We start from the raw sequence: 23,549 nt of genomic DNA, 5'->3' as shown, positions 1-23,549 counted from the left end.
GAGCCCCCATTATTACAGGGCTCATTACAGCAGGGCTGGTACGAAGCCAAGAGAAGCCAAACCCGATGGCTTCTTTCTCAGAAGGAACAAGGTGTTCCTTAGAACTTCTTAGGATTAAAGGCTCGGTCTACTGAATCACTGGAAAAACTGTGTGGTTTTCCACCAAATGACTGAGATGGACAACTCTGATGTCTGGCGTTTCTCACCACCCTGTGATATATTGACCTCCAAAGTGGCGTGAAGGAAGAACATAGCCATTGCTGATGTCTGTGATGTGTACCCTGCACAGATTGGCCCGCCACAGCAGTGAGAGTGTAGCTCTACAGGTGCTAGGCGATTTATGCAGACTGACCTCATTTGGGCTGAAAAACAACTCTGCAAACTGCGAATAATTCAAACTATCCATGTTGTAAAACAAGTTACATTAAATGTTTTCAAGACTCTGCAAAAGTCTTGGGTTTATGGCAAGGAGATGGAAAAGAAAAGAAAAAAACAAAAACAGAACTGTGCTTTCAATCTTCGTTCTCTGTGAATTCCCAGGGCACGTGGGATGTCCGACCTCTCTCCCTCTGTGTCAGTTCCTTCATTTATAGACCAGAATGTAGAGTGAGAGTTCCTACATGTCCCTTCCGGGCTCAAATACTTACATCTCATAGATTAAAACAGATGGAGTCTGGCGGAGAAAATGACTGTGGTTTACCAATGAAATCCGTAAGCCTCTGCTGCCCCCTATCGCACGCCATCATGTTCAGTTTTTCTGGCTCCCATGGTGGGGAGGCTGCAAGACCAGTTAACACTCTGGTCTTGTACTGACTTTGTTTCTCCCTAGTACCCTCCATTTGTGTATTTCTACAAAATCAAAAAGCATGAAAGACAGAAAAATTTTAATTCTGTTGTTATATGTTATAATGCAAGAGTTGAAACTCTAATTATTCTTAATGGCTGTTAGTGAAGACAATTTGGACAAACTTGAAAAAGTTGTTCGGTGAAGCTGACAAATGAACTTTATTTGAGTCTGGGGTAATGAATGTGGTCGGGACAAAAGTTCCTAGGAACTGCACCTTCAAACCAAACTTTCTTCAAGGCTGCATAGAACTTCTACGATTGTGGAGAAGCTGAAATGTGGTTTTAGAGTTCAATTACAATTTATCTTGAGCTAGCTCTCTCCCCTAAATAGCGAGAGCTCACCCACCTCAGTGTCGGACCTAGTGTCCTGTGACAAATAAAAGCCTTTGGAACATATCAAAATCATCAAAACACCAGTTTCCCCCAAATCCAAAGCACAGAGTCCACAGAGAGCCCCTGAGGTCGTGGCCGAGTTCTCTGCTGTATGTAGCCTGCTTCTTTGATGTCCCCACCAGCGTATCTGGAAGGGGTCACAGTTTATAACTTCCAATGTCCTGTGACTATGGAAGCTTCATGAAACTGCTTTTGCATTAAACACAGAATCTGGGTTTACCAAATCTGTGTTCATGGTCACAAATATTTGGCTCCAGAACAAGCCCTTCCTTGTTCTCTTTGAGGTGAGTGTTGTGTTTCAGCATCAACTGTCTTTTTCCTAACAACAGTCTTAGGAATATTAAGCATTTAAAGACAATCTGGAATTTAACAATGGGATAACTGAAAGTTGATGTCATTTCAAATAGAAAACAGAGGCGTAACACACTGCAGTGATCCGCAAGCACGATGTAACCGCTTTATGTGTCTATTATGGAACTTCTCATACTTATCTAGTACCAGACTTCATGCTGGCTTGTTTGTTGTTTTTAATAGTTCCCTTCGATTGCTGCTATGACTGCAAAGTAAATGATCACAGAATTCTCTTTCTGTAGGAAACCTAGAAAGTGTGGCTGAAATATAAACCAAAGATTTTGATGGCAAAGTATAGCTTGCTTCTAGAAGAGTAAGAATTTGGTAGAGATTAAAAATGAGAAGCCACCTGAATGCTTGACTATGAAGAGAGGCTGGATGGGAGTCCACTGTCCTTGTGAACAGCAGCTTCAATTTCATCATTCAGGATGAGGCTGCTAGTCAGCCTTGAGTTTAACAAGGTGTCGTTTTAGAATAGAGACTCTCCAAGCCCTATAGGTACACACGACACAAAGAGTAGACTAGAAAAATCAAACCACTGCTAAGTGGACATGAAGAGAATTATGTGTGTACACATTATACTTTAATACTGTGTTAATTATATAATATATTATTACTTGTACTACAGGCAAAAATTAAATTACTTGTGAAGAATTTAAAAACCAAGTATTGTCCTCATTGTTCAGGATTTTATATTTAAAAACATATATGATCACAAGAAATACATTTAGTTGGTACCACTGTGGCACTAGCAGGAATGAAATTGAACTCTAAAAAGAGTACACCTTATATAAGCCCTCCTTCCTACCTCAAGTCCTTCTCAATTGTATTCCAGAATATCAAACCGCAAGAAAACATGCTGCCATTCTGTTCTGTTTTCATATACACCATCAAAATGAAAATTAACCAAACACTACCTAGAGGAATATCACAGCATGTGGTTAAGATGTAACTTCTGGTCCTTTTGTGGACAGTAACACTGTGAACATATACAAAGTTTCCAACTTGGTTTCCTCCACCCTACAATGTAAATCTTATAGTGCCTATCATAGGGCCTGCCATAGGGATGAGAGGGGTGTGGTGATATTGTGTACCCTAATAAAATTTATCTGGGGTCAGAGAACAGAACCAGCCACCAGATTAGATATAGAGGCCAGACAGTAGTGGCATACACCTTTATTCCCAGTACTTGAGATCTCTGTCTTGCTTGGTAAAGACACACACCTTTAATCCCAGGAAGTGATGGCAGGAAGCAGAAAGGTATATAAGGCATTAGGACCAGAAACTAGAGGCTTTTTAGGCTTTTTAAGCTTTTAGACATAAGCATCTGAGATCCATTCAGATGAGGACTCAGAGGCTTTCAGTTTGAGGAAACAAGATCAGCTTAGAAGTGAACTTACAGGTGAGGTTGGCTGTGGTTTGTTCTGTCTCTCTGATCTTCCAGCTTTCACCCAAATATCTGGCTCTCAATTTTCTTTATTAATAAGACCATTTAAGATTCATGCTACATAGGGGTCACAGCTATATAGCAGTATCCTCCTAATAAACCATATTAAATAGACTGGACAATGTCTGGGGCTTGTATAGCAGTATAATAAACAGCCAGTCATTAATTTCCTTCATGAAAATTTCTAGATTGACTTTTAAAAGTATATTCATGATGGAATCTGCTTGCAGACATGGCTGTAAAATTTACCTTATCTCTAGAACTTCCAGGCACTTTCTATGAAGTACTATATGGTCAGCCTTGATATTTTGATTGTGACAGCAGTAAATCATATAGTACAGTGCTAGTAGCCCCTTGTGAATATACCAGTACTACAAAGGGTCAATGTCTATGGCAGCCATCATAGATGTGTGTTCTAAGGACCGGTCTTGGCTACAAGCCTTTATGAGCAGTACTTATATATTTATTATTATTATTATTATTATTATTATTATTATTATTATCATTATCATTATTATCATTATTATTACTGATGGACTAAAATAGTGGAAAGATTGGCCCAAGCTTATTGGCTATTATAATAATATTTCACAAACTTACCATATTTTTCTTCTTTTTGTGAATACTGAGAGAATGTCTACCACATGCTCTTCTTAGTCATGCTATGTACTGCCAAGTAATATATTACCCACTCTCACTTTGACTTCATGAATGTATCATTTTGCTTCTGTCTTTTCTGAGATTTACATTAAAGACATACCTAGATGCACATGGGAAATGCATTGTGAGTTCTGGGTAAAGATTCAAAGGAAAGTAAATGTTAGTGGAGTGCTCAGCCACAAATGAGACACCCCTCATGGTCATCATTGGCTTAGGGACCACCATGAACAAGGGGCAGAAAGAGTAGAGGATTGGGAGCTCAGGATTGATGGACTCAACCCATGTCTTCTAGATTTGACAAGACTACCACACTGATAAACTCACAATAGTAGTGATTGACTGTACAACCCCCACACAAGACCAATCCAGTTAACATTCTATCCTGGTGTAGAAAGAAGTCCATGAGTCCCCAAATCCCAAAAAGATCACCTGAGTTGCTATTGACAATTGGTCACTCACCAGGGGAAAAAGAGAGTCAGTTTTCTTTAAGGGTATGGTCTCTAGTAGGTCAACCATACTGGGGTGAATGGCCCCACACCCAGGCAACACAAATTAGAGACAATAGGTCACTTTAAAAGTAAACAAAAAGGTGGATATGAAGTTGAGATTGGGTGGGTGGGGTGGAAATCTCTGGGAGGAGAAGCCAGATTAAAACAATTAGTAGAATAGATAGGAAGCCCATAGAGTGGGAAAGAATATTTTCTAACAATACATGTAATAGAGGATTTTTTTAAAAGTCAAGGAAAAAAGTGATCCAATTAAAAAATTGTCTAGGAACAAATTTTTTGACCCACAATGGTGTGCTGCCCACAAGATAAATTAGTACAATGGTGGCACAATACTTATGGGAGTGACCAACCAATCTCTGATTTGGTTTAAGGCTCACTCCACAAGATGGAACCCACATCTGACACTGCTTAGGTGACCAAGAATCTAAGACTAGATAGTACAGGGACCTAGGGGAAAACCAAATACTACTGTTCTCCCAAGCACTAGGCTGAGCTCCAGGAATCCAATTGATGAGAGAGAGGGGAGATAGTGCAGGCGAGGGACGTTGAGATCATGACGGGAGGATGTGCAGAGAAGACAGACCATACTAATGGAAGCCCATGAACTGTGGACTGGTGACTGTGGAGACCCCATAGGACTGGACTAGGCCCTCTGGATATGGAAGACTGTTGGAACTGTTTGGAGGCACCCAGGCAGGGGCATCAGGATCTGTCCCTGGTCTATGAGCAGGCTTCTGGAATCCAGTGCCTGTGATGTGACACCTTGTACAGCCTTGGTGCAGTGGGAAGGGACTTGGACCTGCCTAGGCTCAGTGTGCTGGGCTCTGCTGACTCCCCATAGGAGACCTCGATTTGGGGGATGTGGGGATGTGTGGTGGCTTGGGAAAGAGGGCTGGGTGGTGAGAAGAGGGAGGAGGGGGGATCTGTGGACAGTATGTAGAAAATTTCTTAATAAAGAAAAATGAAAAAGAAAAGTAGCAATAAAATGACTCCTAATGGGGCTGGAGAGATGGCTCAGAGGTTAAGAGCACAGGTTATTCTTCCAGAGGTCCTGAGTCCATTTCCCAGCACCCACATGGTGGCTCACAACCATCTGTGATGAGACCTGGCGCCCTCTTCTGTGTACAAAATAAACAAACTTTAAAAAAAATGACTCCTAATGATATATAAACCCACAGCCAGATATTATGCAGCAGATGAAAGACCTTGGAACACTCAGCCCTAAAGGGGATGTCTCCATCAAATCCCTCCCCTCAGCATTCAGGAACCCTGTGGAAAAGGAGGCAGAAAGAGTGTAAGAACCAGAGAGGATGGAAGACACCAAGAAAACAAGGGCTTCTAAATCAACTTAATCACAGCTCATATGGACTCACATAGACTGAGGTAGAATGCACAGAGTCTATAAGGGACTGCACCAGTCCTCTACATATATGCTATGGCTTCCAGTTTAGTGTTTTTCTGAGATTTCAGGGTGTGCAAATGAGTGGGCCTCTAATTCTTGTGACTTCTCTTGGGCTCTTTTCCTTCTGTTTGTTTTATCCAACTCTATTGTGTTAGTTTTTGTTTTCTCTTATCATATTATACTATATTACACTGTAATATTATAGTACGTTATTCTGTTTAAAAATCTCCTTATTTTCTACTGAGAGAGAGAAAGAGAGTGTATCCTGATGGGATAGAGGAGAGCGGTCATTAAGAAGAGTAGAGGGAGGGAAAAACATAACTAGGATATATTTTTGTGAAAAAAAATCTATTTTTAATAAAAGTAAAAAAATTGGCTAGGGATCTGAGCAAAGAGTTCTCAAAAGAAGAAATAAAAATGGCTAATAAATATGTCAAAAGTGTTCAATATCTTCAGCAATTAATGAAAACTAAAGCTACTTTGAGATTTTGTCATACCCCAATCAGGATGGCTAATATTAATAAAAGCACTAAGAGCAAATACTAGTAAGGATGTGGGGAAAAGGGGAACCCTCATTCACTGTTGATGAAACTGTTAAGTGGTGTAGCACCTCTGGAAATCCAAGCAGAAAATTCTCAAAAAGCTAAAAGTAAAACTGCTCAGTGGTGGTATCACTCAAAATGGCCTGTGTCCTTCTACATCAATAATTAATCAAGAAGCTTGCCACCAGGCCCATCTGATGGAGACATTTTCTCAATTGCGCTCCCTTCTCAGACAGTCTAGCTTGTATCAACCAACAAGGACACTGTTGTCCTTTGGAGCCTCCTTGAAAAAGAAGGTAAAACCCTATTGCTGAAGATACTTAAGACAAAAGACTTGGAGGAACTGATCTGGAACTGACCTGGAGGCCACCTTCCTGAGGACTAGCTTTCAAAGTATTGAAAGGTACTATACAAGCTGCCAAGGAAGAAAAGTAATCAATATTCCTACCTACCATGTGCTGGATAGATACTTAGTAACTTGACATAAGATAGAGTCATTTGGGAAGAAGAACTTTCAAAGAGAAAATGCCACCATAAGATTGACCTGCAAGCAAGTTTGTAGAGCATTCTCTTCATTAATGATTGATGTGAAAGGGTCCAACTCACTGGGAGCAGTGCCACCCCTGGGATTATGGTCCTGGGTACTCTAAGAAAGCAGGCTGAGGAAGCCATAAGGAGCAAGCCAGTAAGCAGTACTCTTCCATGGCCTCTGCTTCAGTCCCTGCCTCTTGTTTCTTGCCTTAGTTTCTCCCTGACTTCCCTGGACTATGAAGTTTAAGTATACGATAAAGAAACTCTTTCTTTCCCAAGTAGCTTTTGGTTGTAATGCTTTATCACAGCAATAGAAACCCTAAGACACAGCTGTAATGCTTACAAACCATAAGAAAGACCAGAATGCCATAATATACCTAAGGGTGCTATAGTGGTATTTACATCCCTGTAGTAACCAACAGCTGTCTAACTGAACTTAAGGCCTGCTTACTAGGAGGGAATTCAGGCCCAGGACTGTAAACTTAGCCAACTACACATGGATGGTGATTTTGTGGACTCTAAAGGAGGACCTGTGACTGACACTTTCTTAAATAGTATAATTCCCATTTGCATCCTAAGGATCTTCATAGATAGATAGATAGATAGATAGATAGATAGATAGATAGATGATAGCCAGATAGAAAGAAAGAAAGATAGATAGATAGATAGATAGATGATAGACAGATAGTTATAACTCTCACCTCTCAAAGCAGAGTATCCAAAAATGGTGTTTTAATCAATTGATAATTTTTATAATATTCATGTTTTAATCATATTCACTTCCTACTCTTCCCTCAAGTCATCTTAGCCCTTGTCACTAACCACCACATTTCATGTTCTTATCTTTATTTTTTCTTTCGGAAGAGATTATATAACAGCAGATGTTTTGGTCTGTTGGCTCTTACTATCCTTTGTCTCCTCTTCTGTGATGTTCTCAAAGTTTTAGGTATAGGAGTTGTGTTGTATAAGTGGTGTGGGAGGGACAAGGAAATTAGAGGAGGAGTATATGGTAGAAATTATGTAAATGGAGTACCAATACGTGAAATTTTGATAAAATAAATGTCAAATATTAATTGGGGTTGGACATAGGACACTCAGTTGTTCTCTGTATTTTGACCACTGTGGATTTGTGTAACAGTCTCTGTCTGTTGCAAAGAGAAGCTTCTTCAATGAGGGGTGGGAGTGGAATTTTAAGGAAACACAAACTAGTATAAACACTAGCCAAAGAAACTTCTTTTTGCAGCACATGGAGACAGTCACAAAAATCCACAATTCTTCAGAGAACAGAATGAAGAGAAAAGAAGATCTGACCACAGGGTGCCCATTCCCAACTGATACATCTACAACACAACTCCTATACCTGAGGCTCAGGGAACATCTCTGAAGCAGGGCAGAAAGATGGGAAAAAGCACAGAACAGCAAGGTTTGAAGTGAAATAATGCTTTCTACATAGGACAGGGAAGCTGCACTCAAGATATTACAACAATATGGTGGTCTAAACAATACCTGAACAATAACAATACTAGTTGACATTCTTAATGGAGAGGGGAAATCTCAAGGGGCCTCACTCATAGAAGAAGAGCTACAGGCAATTAATAGCAGCTAATATAGGGATAATCAGTCTTCTTCAGGGATTAGCCCCTCATACATTACCCAATTCCTAGTGGTCAATCCTAAACTCGGATACATCAGGCTGTGTGCATGCTTGCTTGTGCGCAAGTGTTGTTGTTGTGTGCTTGTGTGTTTCTTATCTAAAGAAGAGGTTTTAAGTTTGAGAGGGAGAGGAAGGAACTAGGAATTTAGAGGGGTAGTTGGGGTGGAAGGGATATAATAGAGTACTCATACAAAATCTCAAAATAAGGATCTGAAGTGGGTGTAGGGAGGTGGGAGTGGATGTAGGAGGAGTTAATGGGAGAGGTTAAGGTGGGTGTGATAAAAATACATTTGTTAAATTATCAAATAATTAACAAAAATATTAAAAGGAATGCTAGTTATTACTGTTCAGTGCCTCGGAAATTAGTTAGTAAATCTATACAAGAATGAAAAGAACTTAGTAATTAAAAAGAAATTACTTTAAAAAAATCTTGCTGTAAAGCATTCAGACTCAGTAACAACTCCGGAAATAAAATACCATCTTACTATTAGTTCTATTACATATTTATTTAAAAGTCCAAGAAACTTGAGGGGACAAGAAAGCACTCAACTTAAAAAAAAAGAACAGTTCTGTTTATTTTTTAGTTAAGTTGGCCAATATGATACAATAAAATTCCATTAGGTGATACAGAAATTGCATGAATTATATTAAAATGTGACACCTTATTATGCTTAAGAAATTTTTCTGTTAGAGAAGTATTAGTATCAAAACCACTAAAATATGATTCAATGAGATGTAAAGTATCCTGACCTACATTATCAATGTAAGGCTAGGGTGGCAATACAGGGGTGTAGGTGGGTAGACTGACAAATTCATACATGAGTTCTGTTTGTCTGGTTTATATGCAGACTATAACATAGCACTACAGAAAACAGGTATGTCTAGTTATGATTAGAGTTGCATTTTAAAATATAAGGTAATTTGCTTTTAGAAAACAATTCAGATATCACATTTTTTTATAAAAAAATGAATGGCAATAAGTAAAGATGTGTTACAAATAATGGAGTAAAGCGAACTTTATCATAAAACAATTAGTATAATTAAAAGTGAAGCACCTGTCTTTTGTTTCAGAAAGAGCTATGGCTAAGCCTCTTCTCTCAGGATAACCCAACCTAAGAGCATTCAATCTTCATTTTAAAAACTCTAAAAGAATACACCCATGAAAGAATACAGTCCACGAGCAGGTAGGAAGCCCAAGTGGGAGACTCACTAATTGATGTATTCATACAGACAACATCCTCAGTACAAACAAGCACTCTGCTGGTCCTCCATAGTCCTCATCAATAATCTGGAGGCAACATATGTACTGTGTTTTCCTATTGTTTATATAAAAAGAGTTGTTTAACATATAAAGCAGTTAAGCAGTTTTTAAACAACGATAAGATTTATACATTCAGTTTTTATAAACTGCTTGTCATTAGAATAACCTGGTCATTAGATTGATTTTGAAAAAAATGTCAAATGAGATACAAAGATACAATAGGCAATCCTAGACACCAAGATAAACATTCAGATATAAGGTGTGTGTAATGCTAAGTGTGCCAAGTAAGTAAATGTCCAGGGTTTGTACTCAAGCGCCAAAGCCCTAAGATGCAAAGATCTTATTTGGCTGTGGCCCTGGTCAACTTTTCCTAATAGCCTTATCCTGCCTTCATAAAAAATAGGTAGTTCCAAATTGTCCAGCTGAAGAAATAAACAAATACTTATGGGCAATATAAACTGTACTATAAAGAGAACACATTTTATTTTGTAATAAAATCAAATTCCCCACTGAGAACTTTATGGGCTTTTATGAATGTTGCAGAACAAGGTTCTGCTACATGCTCACAAGAAACATTTTCTTTGTTCATTAAAGCACATCATCTCTGTGTTATTTCTGTGTGCCTTTTCGGGTCCTATAGATGAAGAATCAGAGTAGGAGTCCTTTCTCCTGAAATCAAGTTTGCCCTCTTGACAAAGAGAAGAGGGACAGACACAGAAGGTGTGTTACCACCCGTTAAGTTGACAATTATGAGCTTCCTTTTCCCGTGGCTCACACGCCTATTTTTTTATTGCTTGCATTGTATATGTTTACTTGGCTAATAGAGCAGATATTTCAGAATAAGCTAGTGTCCCAAGAAGCCAAATACTCGACTGGGGACATGTGTCCTGACTGTATTCTTGAACTTATACCAGTGAAAACAATGTTCATGCCAGAGAAATATACTTGCAAATAACTGAAGTCTGGCTGTGAGCCCAATGCACATTTGTCTTCCACTGATGTTCTGTTGATCCCTCTATCTGTTTGAACGTCGTGGAGGAGTCCTTTCAAAGTACATGAAGTCCTGAAATTGGAAGGGGAATCACATTTAGATTGAGAAATGGAAGGCAGATAGATAGAAATAATTATATTAATGCATATAATCGCCTTTGTAATTTATCACAGAAACATTCTATTCCAGGAAAAGTAAATAAATCTAATAAAATGTTTATGAGCATGGCTAATGTGCGAGAATGCAGATGGGTAATAAGCTTTCCATATTCAGCACCGATTGATTTTTTTTTCTCATTAACTGAAGGAAAAACTCAGTAAACCTAAGGAAGATGCAACACTGGTGACCATGATTGCAGGTGACATGCGAGAGGAGAAGGGCAGCTGCTTTGCAGTTATGTTATCACATTAATTATCACAGGGCAGCTGTTTTGAAGTAGTGAGAAAAGTAATTCATAGGAAATGATGATTATTGCACCCACTGTCTGCCTGACACCTTCCAGGTGTGTCCCAGCAGCCTTGACTCAGCTCAGCTCATCCCTCTGTAATGGCACTATTTTTCTCTCTTCTACAAAGGAGTAAACCCAGTTGCCCAGTGCCTAGAAGTGGTACAGACAGAAGCTGGCCAAGTTTCAAAATGAGTTTTCCACTATAGAATATTGCTTCTTATCATAAGAAGGATGCTCTCAAGTCCACAGCAGGGGGCTTACAATGAGGAAGCAAGCACCAAAAATCATGGCTTTCATCTTCACATCCAGGTCCAAAGGGAAGCGAATCTCGAAGTGATCAGCGTTTGCCATGGTTGCTAAAAAGCCGCTCCACTTCCTGATAATGCTGCCGATGTTAGAGTTTCCGTCTAGAGAGTGGACCTGCAAAGGCAGCAGTGAGACTTTAGGATGGCTGAACAGCATCAAGGGACATGGCTCTGCCCTCTTCTTAGAAGCAGTTTGTGCTGTGATAATACATAAGGCAGGAATAAACATTATTGACATTATTTCAAATGAGGAATCCTAGGATTAAATGTCCTGAAACTGTTATTAACAGAGCTGGGATATATCTTAAAATCCTCGGTTTGATGACTTTGCCTCATCCTTAAATATATCTTTTGGAGGGTTTTCTCAGAAGGTATGGTTTGAATTGATGATTAAATTCTTTTCTGTAGCAGAAGGTGAGAATTTGGGAGCAGGACATCACTTCCAATCAAGGGAACCTCTAAACAAAATAAAGGGGCCTGTACTATACACTGCAAGGCCCTGGTGGACAAACCCACCCTGTCTTAGCAGATTTAGTTATAAGAATGGGCTTCAGCTTTAAAAGAGGGACCCTGACATTAAAAATACTTCATACACAGCTTCTACTGTTACTCATAATGGAATGATCACATACAACCTGCACCAGAAATCTGGTTTGTTGACATTTTGTACAATTCTCTTAATAAGTGAGTGATGTTTTATTACTTGGGACATAAAATAAAAACTAGAAAGCCTTTTTCATCATAGGTAGTAGGAGAAGGAATAAGTTTAGTTTGTGTTAAGCCTCATCCTGTTAAGAGGCTTTGAGAAATCCTCCCAAACCTCATGGCTTTTTTTTTTTTTCTAACAATTTATTTGACAGTCCCTTAAAAAGCACAAAACAAAAGATCGCTCTTTTTTTTGAGAAAATGTTGTAATATAACCCTGTCATTCATCATACCCATGCCCTTATGAATTCTCTAAGTGCTGTGAATTGCTAGATATTTGCACTTAAAACCTATATTCCCATCCTAGAAATCATTAGAAAAGAAAAGATGATATATATCAAGAACAATTATTGATACAATCAGGCTATTTACTCCTAAACATTTTAATGTTATAAATGGGAAAAAATACTTTTAAAAAAAGGCAATGCCACTCACATTTTGGAAAATGTCAAGTAACCATGAGAAACCATGTGAAAAGCATTTGCTGTCAACTTGTAATTAACTCTTCAGAACCTTTGACTCGTTCACATGGAAAACTGGCTAAGATAAGAACATTTTGAGGTCATAATGGAAAATGTAGAAGCAATATTTTTTACACATATTTACCTCAAAAACAGAATCTGAGCCACAGCCGTAGGTTGCACATGGACCACGCACTCTCATCATATTCTCTTTCTTCTCATTTTGGATGCTGTAAGAGGCCCTGCACAAGTTCCAGTGTTCTGCCACAAATCCAATGGTGACCCCGGGAGGGCATTGAACTTCCATCTGGATATGAAATAATAACAGGAGTTGGGATGTTGTAGGTGCACAATGCACACCTATGTCACTCAGGTGCACATACCTGGACATGTTCTTGGTCATTCTAGGGCAAGGGGGATTAATTTTGGGAGGGAAAGACTGGTGTTTTCCTGAGGCCATTTGCAGGGTTGTTTCCAAAAGCACTCTAAAGAAATGAGGTCATGCTTTACTGTGGGTCAAAGAACAAGTTTAACTACTGCTAAACTGCTTGATAATGTGTTCCAGTTATCTAAACCCCGTATTCTTAACAGGCATACAGCATTGTCTGGCTAAATTTACAGCCTTTCCCAGTCACTCTTGAAGGACCTGAGGCAAAGAGGATCCTACATGAATCTACTGGTGTTCATGTTGCTGTGCCATAATAAATGCCTTTGAGCAGGTGATGGCAGCACATGCCTTTAATCCCAGCTCTTGGGAGACAAAGGCAGGTGGATTTCTGTGAATTTGAGGCCAGTTTGGTCTAGAGTAAGTTCCAGCACAGCCAGGGCTACAAAGAGAAACCTTGACTTGAAAAACCAAAACCAAAAACATTATAATGGCCATGGTTTCATCTAGGACTTTCATGTCTTCTAAATAGATACATGAAGTGTGACTAGTTAACTTAATAAACCACAACCAGCAAAACTAACTCTCCCACATGACGACAACAAAAAACAAAAGAGAATGAAAGACAAGACTGTGAAACCTATATGAAAGTGCTCCCCACCCCCATTTGATGGGAATGTGTTCCAAGACATTAGTGAATGTTTTAAATAGAGATAGTTCTGAACCCAATACATACCACACTTTACAGTAAACACATGTCTATAGCCATTAAACACATTCCTAAAGCAAAGTGTAATTTATCAATTAGTCATAGTACAGGACTAACAGGAACCATTAACTACAGAACAGTTACAAAATCCTGCCTATAATAGAAATTATGTGACCATAGTCTTTCAACTGCCAGCTTGTCTATAGCAGGTACACCTTGGATAATCTGCACAAAAGAATAATTCATGATGCAGAATTTACCATACTGTTCAGCCTATGAATTGTTTATTTCTGGAACTTGACATTAGTATTTCAGACTACATTTGTCTGTAGTAACTAAAACCACAAAAAGAAAAGCTGTTGAAGGAAGTGGAGGAGCTGCTGTGGTGTAACAGTTAAAAGCCTGCATGTAGAGGTAGACAACAGTATTTTATTAAAGATGTTTAAAATAGTGTCCACTATGCTGTTGTATTTAATTACCTGTGCATTAACATTTTGTAAGAGCTGTCAGGGGTTGTGTTACTGGAGCCATTGTTCATACAAACATTTGTACCTATACAAAACATTAAACTTGATCATCCCCTAGAACTAAAACTTCATAAAAGTTTTTGAAAATGTCAGAACTGTGTAAAAATAAATTACTTTAAAAACTTTTAAAAAGCTAATTTTAGCTGGGCGGTGGTGGCACACACCCTTAATCCCAGCACTTGGGAGGCAGAGGCAGGCGGATCTCTGTGAGTTCGAGGCTAGCCTGGTCTCCAAAGCGAGCTCCAGGAAAGGCACCAAGCTACACAGAGAGACCCTGTCTCGAAAAACCAAAAAAAAAAAAAAAAAAAAAGCTAATTTTATTTTAAATAATGCACAGAAACATAAAACACTGACTTTTAGTGAAGATTTATGTGATAACCAAGTGACTAATGTATGCCTTGCTTTTTATAACATCCTTGAATAACAAGTTTCAGAGAAGCAGAACAAATTAGTGGTTCCCAAGAATTAATGTTGAAAATGAGAGAGAAGAAGCAGGGAGGTAATGAAGACTATTTTTATAGTTATGAAAATTATTGGGACTTTGTTCTGTGGTGCTAGGTAAGGAGTCTACACAGGTGAGAAAGCTGTGTAAGGAAAATAGTCACATGAATACAAAAAAGGAAAAAATGTCTCAATTATGATATTAGACAAAAAGTAAGTTTATAAGTTTGTAGTTCTGGTTTGTCTTAATCTATTTCTGGCCCCCTTTATAGGAATTTAAAGGCTTTGATCTGAAAACCAAATATCATCTATGAATATAAATGCCTGCCGTACTGGGAAAAAAGAACAAGGACTGAAGAGATTCACCTCAAATATAGAGCTCCTGTTGCAAAGATAACAACTGTAGAAAAGTATGGAGACAACAGAAACACTGATAGGCCAGGACAATAGTATCTATCAGGAACTGAGTTTAGAGACTGGTGTGTACTGAGAAATCTTCAATCCGCAAAGCAACCATCTTGTCAGAGAAGAACTATTAATTATAATCTCAGTTTTACAGTAAAATTGGTAAACAGAGATTCTGATAAACAGATTAATATTTAGAAAAGAATGATACATAACATACCATTTAAAACCCCTAAGTATTCTAATTCAGGGCCTAGATAAGAAAGTTATTAAAGTGGAGAAGAAATCATAAAAGATGGAGGAGAAAAAATTAAGCAAGGAAATTGAGACTCTGAAAAACAGTGAAAGAGAAAAGATGGACATGAAAACAGCAATCAGTCAAGTAAACAAAACCTGCAGTGGAAAGCATCATGAGTTTGAGGGATTCGGGACAATGACAAGGCAAAAGTACACATATATCGATATAGAGAGAGATATACCTATGCATATGTACATGTATATATAATACATATTTATCGTACGTATATATAAATGAACACATATGAGCAAAGCTTCCAAGATTTCTGGGGTACATTCAAGAAACCAGGTCTGAGACTCTGGAGTAGAAGAAAGGGACGTGATAAGGTCTAAATTCTAGAAATTATGGCAAATCTGGAGAAAGTCATAGAAACCAAACCTAAGAGACATTCAGAACCATGACAGGAATGAGCAGAAGAGAACCTCTCTATGACAATTCATAAAGAAGATATGAAAATGCAAAAATATGGAACAGTACTAAAGCTAGAAGGGAAAAACACCGAGTCACACACAAAGGAAAAGACATGAGAATCAGACCTACTGCCATCAACTCCCAAACCAAGAAATCATGGAATGAAAATAAACAAGAGCTAAAGACTCTAAGTTAAGACTGAAACACGCAGCCACGCTCTATTTTAAAGCTGAGAAGTAAGACATTTCACAAAAGCACAGACTAAGACATTAAATGACAATCAAGGCATCACTGCAAAATTACTTAAAAGAAAATACTTAAAGTTTATGAGCTGCCCAACATGGGTGCTGGGATCCAAACTTGGGTTCTCTAGAATAGAAGAAAGTACTCTTTTCTTAATTGAGATTCCCTTTTTTCAAATGATTCTAGCTTGTGAAGTCAACAAAAACACTAGCCAGCACAACTATAAAATAATAGTAAACATTTTAAAATCAAATATTGAGTTTCCTAATTTCTTTTTTTGTTGTTGTTATTTATTATATTTGTGTTTTAATTTTACACATCAGCCTTGGGTTCCCCTGTCCTCCCCCTCCCCTCCATTCCCATCTCCTCCAGGGCCAAGACTCCCCTGGGAATTCATTTAAACCTGGTGGATTCAGTACAGGCCGGTCCAGTCCCCCCCTTCCAGGCTGAGCAAAGTGTCCCTGTGTAAGCCCAAGGTTCCAAAGAGTCAGCTCATGCACTAAGGACAGGTCCTGGTCCCACAGCCTGGATGCCTCCCAAACAGTTCAAGCTATTCAATTGTCTCACTTATCCAGAGGGCCTGATCCAGCTGGGGGCTCCACAGCCGTTGGTTCCTAATTCATGTGCTTCCATTCGTTTGGCTATTTGTCCCTGTGCTTTTCCAATCTTGGTCTCAACAATTCACATTCTTACAGTCCTTCCTCTTTCTCGACAATTGGACTCCTGGAGCTCTACCTGGGGCTTGGCCAAGGATCTCTGTATCCACTTCCATCAGTTATTGGATGAGAGTTCCAGCACAACTGTTAGGATGTTTGGCCATCTAATCACCAGACTAGGTCAGATCAGGCTTTCTCTTGACCATTGCTAGCAGTCTACAGAGGATATATCATTGTGGATTTTTGGGAACCTCTCCAGCACTCTGCCTATTCCTGTTCTCATGTAGTCATCATTTATCATGGTCTGTTATTCCTTGTTCTCTCTTCCTGTTCTTGATCCAGCTGGGATCTCCTGCTCCCCTAAGCTTTCTTTCCCTCAAACCTGGCCCTTCATTACTCCCACTGTCATACAGGTTGTTCATGTAGATCTCATCCATTTCTCTGTCATTGGGCGATCCCTGTGTCTTTCCTTGGTTATCATTTTCTAGGTAGTCTCCCTGGAGTTGTGTAGCAGTCTAGTCATCTTTGCCTTACACCTGTCAGAATGGCTAAGATCAAAAACACAGAAGACAGAGAGGATGTGGAGCAAGGGGAACTCTCCTCCACTGCTGGTGGGAATGCAAGCTTGAACAGCCACTTTGGAAATCAATATGGCGCTTCCTTAGAAAATTGGGAATCCATCTCCCCCAAGACCCAGCTGTAGCACTCTTGGGCATATACCCAAGGAATGCTCAATCATACCACAAGGGCATTTGCTCAGCTATGTTCATATCAGCATTGTTTGTAATAGCCAGAACCTGTAAATAACCTAGATACCCTTCAACTGAAGAATGGATAAAGAAAATATGGTACTTATACACAATGGAGTACTACTCAGCAGAGAAAAACAATGACATCTTGAGGTTTGCAGGCAAATGGATGGATCTAGAAAAATCATCCTGAGTGACATACCCCAGATTCAGAAGGACAAACATGGTATGTACTTACTCATAGTAGGATACTAGATGTAAAACAAAGTTGAGTTTCCCAATTTCATAAAGCAAATACTTAAAGGCAGCGAAAGGTCAGACAGGTCCTGATACAATAATAGTGGGAGGCTTCAGTACCCCATTACCGTCTTCAAGATGTCTTTTGGACTAAAAACTACAATGAAAAACACAAAACTTTACAGCTAAACTATGCCGTACATCATTCTTTCAGGGGCTCATGGAAACTTTTTTTTAAAATTAGTGACACTGTAAGCCATGAAGCCAGCCTCAAGAAAGACAAGAGAATTGGAACAATTCCTTATATTCTGTCAGATCACAACAGAATAAAACTAGAATCAACATCAAGGAAAACTGTAGAAGTTAAACAAATATTTACACACTTTCAATGAATACTGAATCAGTGAAAAAAGTCAAGGAGGAATTTGAAACCATGATAGATACAAACTAAATTAGCAACAAAGCTTCTCGAACCACCAGGACACAGACAGGGCAATTCTAAGGGAAATCAAGGTCTCAAGTGATCCACTCAAAGACTCTAGAGAATCAAAAGCAAGCCAAAGCCAACTGCAGTAAATAGCAAGTAATTATAAAGACTAGGGTAGAAATTTATGAAATACAGACTAAAAGGACACACAGAATCAACCAAAATATTTGATTTTTTAAAAGATAAACGAGTTTGAAAAATCCCTAGCCACATGAACCAAAATAAAAGGAGGGCACAAATTAATAAAATTGGAAACAAGAGAGATGAATTAAAACAAAATATAATGTAATCCAGAAGTACCATTAAGAGATGCTATGAAAACTTTCCAAATAGCTAAACACATATGACCTGTCAAAATTAAATCAGGAAGATATACATAACTTAATCAAATAATAAGCAATGAGATTAAAGCAGTCATTACTGTATCTCTTTACTAAAGAAAAGTCTAGGACTGGATGGATCTAGAGCCAAATTCTACTAAACTTTCAAGGATGAGGTAATGTCTTAAACTGTTTTTCAAAATGGAAGGAAAGGGAAACCAGCAAATTAATTGAGCAAAGGTAATATTACCCCGGTACCAAAACTAGATAAAGGTAGAACAAAAAGGGAAACTACAGAGCAACTCTCCTGCTCAACAGACAGAAAGCTATCAGTAAAATATTGGAAGTGAATTCAAGCACACATTAAGAACACTTCATGACCCATGATTATAGTTCGTGATCTATATATGAAGGATGCTAGTGGTCAAAAACATGAGACTAGATTGGTCATGGGCATAAAGGAAAATCTAGTATTATTGTGCTAAAAGACCATATTATTATGCCCATAGTTCAGAGCATCACTGGACCCTCATCAGAGAAGCTTCTTATATTAGATATGAATTAACATAGAGACTCACAACTGGCCAATGGGCAGAGAGTAAGAGACTTTGGAGTATTCAACTATAAATGGAATGTCTCCATCAACATCCAGACCTCAAGCCTTAGGATCTGTTCTGAAATGAAGGTGGGAAAATTCTAAGAAGCAGAGGTGATGAATGACTCCAACGTAACAGCATCTTCCAGGCACAACAGGACTAATGCCCGTGAACTCACATAGACATGCAGTCTTTTTTTCAGTAATTTTTGTTTCTGAGCCTGTGTATGTCACAGGGGAGGGACCAAACCACAATACAAGGCATTTGTATTGTAGATCTAGCTCTGCTATTGGCAGGGCGCTGCAGTCTGGCATTCCATACTTTAAAGACTTTTTTCACAAAGGTATAGACTGTGGTGGGTAATGCAGTCAGTCAAAAGCCCTTCCCAATTTGTCATCTGGTGGATATGTTGGTACCATTACATACCATATGACTACTGTCCATCCCTATAATCCATCATAAAGCAGCTATTCACAAAACAGACTCAAGTTGTACTTGACCCCTATCTCTCAGTTGAAGAGATAAAGGAAAACTGAAATTCTGTCCCTTGATAGAAGTCAGCTTTTTCCCTCCCCACTACTCAGTTTCAAATTCATTCTGGATTGTCAGGGCAGAAATCTCCATCCCAGGTAGTGCAGGAAGGAGAAGGCCAACCACACTGTAAAGGGCAGATCAGGAAGCAAGTATCGATTCCACTTCTGTTCTCTGACCTCTTGCCTTGCACAGGAGCAACAGAAGCAACAGCAGGTGCATCGGAAAGGCCTCTGCATGGTCATGATCTCTCGGCCCAGGCAGTCAGTGACCCGGAGCACAAAGGGTCGTAGGTTCCGATAGGCATTCCTGGTATAGTCATCTGTGTCTTCAGTTACGATGTAAACCATCTGGTCTGCGTTGTTTTTGATGTCATACCTATTATTAGTTTCATAACCTGTCATCACTAAAAATTAGAATGAAAAAAGAATTTTAAATTAGAACCAGTCAAGATAAGCCTCAAGCAGCCTTTGCCATAAAAAATAATGAAAGGAAGGAAGGAAAGAAGGAAGGAAGGAAGGAAGGAAGGAAGGAAGGAAGGAAGGAAGGAAAGAAGGAAGGAAGGAAAGAAGGAAGGAAGGAAGGAAGGAAAGAAGGAAGGAAGGAAGGAAGGAAGGAAAGAAGGAAGGAAAGAAGGAAAGAAAAAAGGAAGGAAGGAAAGAAGGAAGGAAGGAAGGAAGGAAGGAAGGAAAGAAAAAAGGAAGGAAGGAAAGAAGGAAGGAAGGAAGGAAGGGAAGAAGGAAGGAAGGAAGGAAGGAAGGGAAGAAGGAAGGAAGGAAGGAAGGAAAGAAGGAAAGAAGGAAGGAAGGAAGAAAACAGAAAGAAGTATGGTTAAGACTGAAAGCCAAATAGTGGGTTTTTTTTGTTTGTTTTTTTAATTTCAGGTGAAATACAACCATGTGACTCATGAGGCTTAAGTGTTTTAAAAGTTCAAAACAATTGCAAAGTTTAACATGATATTATTTTAAAAGTTTTCCCACATAAAAGTTATGGTTAATACAATGTTCCTGAAATACAAGAATTCAGAAAATTTTCATAATAAAACCATGTTAATGAATCACACATCAGACCATGAATTAACCAGGACATGAAATTGAGGAAATGATTAGGGACATGCTTCTTACAGATTAAAAAAAAAAAATCCAGAAAAACAACATCCTGTGTGGTGCATAGAGGGGCATGCCCAGCTCCTACCAGAGAGTGAGTAATCATGCAGAGAACTGAGAACAGCCCAGCATCACCTGACTGGGATCATGTATCCAGACTTCCATAGCAATAACCACAGACTAGAACTCAATAGCCCTAGACTCTGTTTTCTCTTTGTCACTCACTGACTGTAGTGGAGTGTGGGGCTCTAGCTAGCTCAGTCCACCTCTCACCTTCTTGTACTCATCTAAATAAGGTGAATTCAGAGGGAAAAACATGGACAAATGGTACAAGGGACTAACCAGATTAGATGTAAGTCTTTTCTGAGTCTAAGAAACCAACAGTGTATGAAGAATTGATCGATAAAACCATATGGAAAATTCACTTCATTTCTTTTGTGAAGATAAAGAAACAGAGAACTGTAGAGAGTTTGAGTCACTAAAAGCTCAAGGACATAAAATAAGGCACTAGGTATGAAGCAATACAAGTCTCCATCTGATTAAAATACATGTTAATCAAAACACAATTATACCTACCCTCCAGAGGCTCAAAGTGCTGAAGAACGTGTATGTTGTCCAACTGTGGGGACAGAACAACAGCAATTAGAAGACAGACAGTCAGAACTAGTTTTAATTAGCAAGAGAAAAGAATGGGATGATGCAGTATTAAAATGTATCCATCAGAGGCTGGAGAGTTGGTTCAATCTGAAGAGCACGGGCTACATTTCCAGAGGATGTGAATTTGGCTTCCAGAACCCACAACATTGCTCACAACCATCTGTAACTCCTGTTCTAGGGAATCAGACACCCACTTCTGGCCTCCATGGGTACCAGGCATGCAAGTGGTGCACAGATACATATGCATGCAAAATACCCATGTGCATGAAATAAAATAAAAAATATTATTATGTGGTAAAAAGCATTTACCATAGGGCAAACTGTTCTGATTATTGCTGGTGCAGAAGTTTCCTAGTGAGGTGCTGTACCAGCAGTGACTAGACAAACAGGTGAAGTCACTGGCAAACACAAGGCTCTGGAAATACTCTAAAGTTTTGGTGGATGGAAAAGGGCTCTTGGTAGTCTTAACAAAGTATCACATAATCTGTATGTGTCACCTCAAATGACCTAACAGGGAAATGACACAAGAGTGTGTAACACTGTCCACAGCCAGCATCTGTAGGGCATACCTCTGTGTGCCAAAAACATGACAGTTATTACAAGTTTGTCCACTAAAACTTCTCACAACAGTGATATAGTCTGCCCTTGATTAAACCATTTTTGAAGACTGCAAGGTTAGTGTTAGCAGAGGACAGAGAGGAGAAAGACCAGGTTTGTCTGGCTCCAAATCTCTTTAATTTACATTTTAATTTATTTTAAACTCAATAACTCCTGAATGGGAAAATATAATTCATTTTTAAAAGTACACTGATTTATTCTCAGAGTAACAGCCGAAATTGAGATGCCCTTTTCAAAACATTTCAGATCTCCAAAGGCAGTTTCATTGGGTATAGAAATGGAGATACCTAAATGTGATTCACTGCAGTACTGTCTGAAAGCTTTTTAGAAGAACAAATGCATCTATTCTACCACTTTCTATGAATGGATTTTATATTTCATCAAAGGTTTGCTCAAACAATTTTAACAAGACATTTTATTCATGTAAAATTCAAATATTTTCTTACCTAACCCTGTTGACTTTCATATATCAGCAATGCAGCGGTGTATCTATGATTTTCAATACACAGGCCTAGCAGGTCCCTCCTACACAGAGAACTGAAAACTGACGCATGTCAACTCCAGGAATGTTCGGTTGACTACATCAGAACACATTAAATTGGGATGCTCCTACAAAGTAATGCATCTAAATTCTTTTTCAAAAGCAAAACAAGATTTATAAGTTCAGACGACATTTTCACAGTTAGCTTTGTCTTATTTTCACCAACAAGTTTTCTTTTGCAGGTTTTATATATCATTTGTACAAAAACTGTGTATCACACTAGCTCTTATTCTGGCTCTGTAATTTACACGTATAAGAAATTAGGGAGTCACTGTGCTGTGTGAAGGGGACATGGATTTTGGCTTGAAGCAACCTCTTACATTTACTTAGATTATGTGTTTGGGGATTCAGGAGTGTTAAAGAGTCTGGGATGTTGAAAAGAAGCCATAGGTTGTACATTTTGTGACTCCCATCTCTCCTTGTCTAGTGCTCTCTTCTTCCTTATTATATTTTTTCTTTTTTCTTTCTTTATTCTTACTTATTTTCATATACAAAAAGATAAAACTTGAAATAGTTCTAGATTTTTCCTCCTATTCTGTAGGGGTGTGGCTGCTCCTTCACACAGGAGGAAAAACTACATTCACATCAGTTTGTTTGAGGATCCAGTGCAGCATTCAAGCAGCAAATCCCCAACTTAGCAGATCTAATTTCAAACTTGACACTCGTTTCTAAAATTACCACAGGGAAAAGGAGCAAAAATCCACTGCAAGTGAATGAACTATGATACAATGTTCTTTCCAGAATGTTTGCGTTTTGCAACTGTAGTTACATGGATGTCTGGTTTGGGTTATTATAGGGTGTGTGTGTGTGTGTGTGTGTGTGTGTGTGTGTGTGTGTGTGTGTGTGTTTTACCAGCTACTTCTAAATTTGCACATTATTTGGAAGAAAAAACTTAAGACTTGTCTAACTTAGTGGAGAATGTGTATGTTACCCTTAGGATGGATCGCTAAGTCTCACTGAGCTATGTTATCTAACTTGTATATATGAATTGTAATTAAAATTTTGGATTCACCTGTTTCTCACAGTTTAACATGATGAGTCATTGCAAAGTCTAGAGGTGTGACTAGTCTATGATTTCAGGCTGTAGACATGAGGAAGTTCTCTCTCAAGTGCCAAATCTAAAAAC

At 38.7% G+C, this 23,549-nt stretch overlaps 1 protein-coding gene across 2 annotated transcripts in view; it reads right to left on the bottom strand.

Annotated features, from left to right (window-relative positions):
• Positions 1–8,885: 8,885 nt before the first annotated feature.
• The window catches only part of Plscr4 (phospholipid scramblase 4), a 36,775-nt gene continuing 22,111 nt past the window's right edge, over positions 8,886–23,549 (bottom strand). For both annotated transcript variants that reach the window (XM_036193864.1, XM_036193865.1), the window contains exons 5-9: positions 21,184–21,226; positions 19,681–19,907; positions 12,652–12,813; positions 11,297–11,455; positions 8,886–10,659 (exon numbers count right to left, since the gene is read on the bottom strand). In XM_036193864.1, the coding sequence (XP_036049757.1) occupies positions 10,612–10,659; positions 11,297–11,455; positions 12,652–12,813; positions 19,681–19,907; positions 21,184–21,226 (639 nt within the window). In that variant the 3' untranslated portion in view covers positions 8,886–10,611. The remainder of the gene's footprint in view (positions 10,660–11,296; positions 11,456–12,651; positions 12,814–19,680; positions 19,908–21,183; positions 21,227–23,549) is intronic.

This window comes from Onychomys torridus, chromosome 7 (assembly GCF_903995425.1).
Source record: "Onychomys torridus chromosome 7, mOncTor1.1, whole genome shotgun sequence".
NCBI classification, from domain to species: domain Eukaryota; kingdom Metazoa; phylum Chordata; class Mammalia; order Rodentia; family Cricetidae; genus Onychomys; species Onychomys torridus.
Note: the sequence above shows the minus strand (reverse complement) of the source record. Positions and strands in the feature narration are given on the sequence as shown.